At 33.6% G+C, this 2,885-nt stretch overlaps 1 protein-coding gene across 1 annotated transcript in view; it reads left to right on the forward strand.

The window, feature by feature from the left end:
- Nucleotides 1-842: 842 nt before the first annotated feature.
- Nucleotides 843-2,885, forward strand: part of LOC111087083 (ventral anterior homeobox 2b-like) — a 7,864-nt gene continuing 5,821 nt past the window's right edge. Inside the window, exon 1 of the mRNA XM_022392442.1 lies at nt 843-1,375. Within this exon, the coding sequence (XP_022248150.1) occupies nt 1,054-1,375 (322 nt within the window). The 5' untranslated portion in view covers nt 843-1,053. The remainder of the gene's footprint in view (nt 1,376-2,885) is intronic.

The raw sequence follows: 2,885 nt of genomic DNA on the forward strand, positions 1-2,885 counted from the left end.
GGAAATGTGTCGCTATTTCGGATTAAGAGTTAATTTGTTAAAATAAACATAGCAATATCCCAGAAGCTTTATGATTCTACGAAAAAAGTAATGTGGGTTCAAAAGATTTCTTGATTTCTGTACTTACAATGCTCAAATTAAAGCTTAATTAGACACAGCGTAGATATCTCACTACACAGAGTTGTGCGAAAACAAACGCGTTCGCCCCCCAGTGGCACAGCGGTATGTCTGCGAACTTACAACTCTAGAATCTGCGTTTCGATACCCGTGGTGGGCAGAGCACAGATAGCCCATTGTGTAGCTTTGTGCTTAATTACAAACAAACGCGTTCAAAAAGTTGTTGTATGTTATTGAACTCAAATCGCGTCTCCGACATAAAAGGTTGAATATATCGCACATTTAAGCTCAAATCATGAGATATCATTCGAAAAACAAAATAGTGAATTATTCGTTTCCATTGAATTTGTCAGAAGTTCCATTGGAAATAAATAAAATTTGTAACTGACTTTAAAAATTTTGGACGTGTTTGTTACAAAAAATAATTATTGTAAGTTTGACACACCACTTCTATCGCATAGCTTTAGGCTTAGTAATGTCGCTTTGACGTTGAAAAGTTACACTGTACTTCAACAATTGCAATATGCTGTCTAAGGTTTCGTTCAGTAATTTATAACGGCATACGCAGGCTAGACATATTTATGAGTTTGATAAAAGCCTATTATGTTGACTTTTCCCATTTCACATCCCTTTGATTTTTGCATTAAAGTTAACAAACACAAGTTCTTATCTTCATGTTGATCTTGGCTATGAATGTTATCAAGCTGCTACTTACGCACCCTTAACTTCGTTACCCAGTTACTCCTAGATATTCTGGTAAATGTTACGAGAACACCAAGGTATAAAGTTTTTTAAATGAGCTAAAAACATGTAAAATGTGGACATAAAGTGCAGGTTCAACTCATTACTTCATTCAAGCGATAGTTACTCTAGTTCTCGGTAATGTAATTCTTATAAAGTTGTAATAATTTTACAACAATATGATTCTAACTAACAATGACTAACAGCTCTTCTGAAACAAGTTATTATTTGCCATATCTACCAGCATCTCTATCAAGCATCAGTGGTCTGACATCTGTAGATACAAGGCCAAGCCACATGACAGAACAGATGCTTACGCAAACTTCTTTCTGTAGAGTTAGGTCTAGCGATGTTCGTCCAGCGCCCAACTGCGACTTGCTGTTTCACGGTTTTCTTGATTTACCTTCCAGCGTATTCTTGGAACCCGTCGACAGTGGTTTATCCGTCTACCATCCTCAGTTTCCATCAGAATCGTCACTGTCTCTGAGACAATCAATGTCATTGTCAACAATGAGAGGTACGTTTACTAACAAGACCTCTTATGCTGGTTTTTTTTCTTTCTAATTTTCTACTAATCACTTCTATTCAATTCTATTCACTAATCAATTCTATTGGGAATTATACCATAAAAAATTGAACAAAATTAATGGTAAAGTTATTTCCAAGCTATATTGTGCATTTCATAATTCAAGTACAAAATTAGCATTGTTCACGTTATCCTTCTTCTTGAGGTTAGCATGGACATGGACATTCTTAAGTGTTAGCTCTATTGCTAGCTTCGATCACAAAGGAGGGTTGGAGAAACTTATCTTTTTTAGTTTCAGAAACAGTAATGTTATGTGATTTTCAGTCGTTTTCTCGAAATAAAGACTAATTTCATAAATATTTATTATTTGAGATCTATCAAACAAAATATTATACTATACTACTTTGGGTATAATAACATTATCGAGCTCTGTGCGAATGAGATTTTTTACGTGCTTCTCTTAGTTCCCACATTATAAAATTGCGTCACAAAAAGATCTATATATACAGATCATGGTCACGTTTATTGAAAGTTTGAATAAATATTTTACATTATACAAACCGCTTTCACACGCGCAGAAACATTATATATTATACAGGCCACTTTCACATTCTCAGAGAAATTATATGTATTACACAGGCCACCTTCACACCTGTAGACACATCATATACTACACAAAACACCGTCATTAGATATTATACAAACCATTGTCACACACACACACACAGAAACATTACATACTATATCGACAATAGTCGCACTCAAAGAAACATTATACTGACCATGATCAGAATCACAGAAACGTTATATACTATACAGCCAATGGTCACCCTCAGATAAACATTATATACTGTACAGATTAAGGTTACACTCACAGAAATATTATATACTGTACAGCCTATGATCACTTCATATAAACATTATATACTGTACAGATTAAGGTTACACTCACAGAAATATTATATACTGTACAGCCAATGATCACTTCACATAAACATTATATACTGTACAGATTAAGGTTACACTCACAGAAATATTATATACTGTACAGCCAATGGTCACTTCACATAAACATTATATACTGTACAGATTATGATCACACTCACAGAAACGTTACATACAATGCAGACCACAACGACATTCACAGAAAAGTTACATACTATACAGAGCATGGTCACATTTATATAACGGTACATATTATACAGACTATGGTCTCACCTGTAGAGGCGTTAGATATTAAGCAGACCATAGTTACATTTATAGAAACGTTGTGTACTATACAGACCATGGTCAAATTAACAGAAACATTATATACTATATAGACCATGGTCAAATTAACAGAAACATCATATACTACATAGAAAATGACAAAATTAACAGAAACATTATATACTATATAGAAAATGTCCAAATTAACAGAAACATTATATACTATATAGAAAATGGCCACATTAACAGAAACATTATATACTATATAGACCATGGTCAAATTAACAGAAAC

This window comes from Limulus polyphemus, unplaced genomic scaffold (genome assembly GCF_000517525.1).
Source record: "Limulus polyphemus unplaced genomic scaffold, Limulus_polyphemus-2.1.2 Scaffold1716, whole genome shotgun sequence".
In the NCBI taxonomy this organism is placed as follows: domain Eukaryota; kingdom Metazoa; phylum Arthropoda; class Merostomata; order Xiphosura; family Limulidae; genus Limulus; species Limulus polyphemus.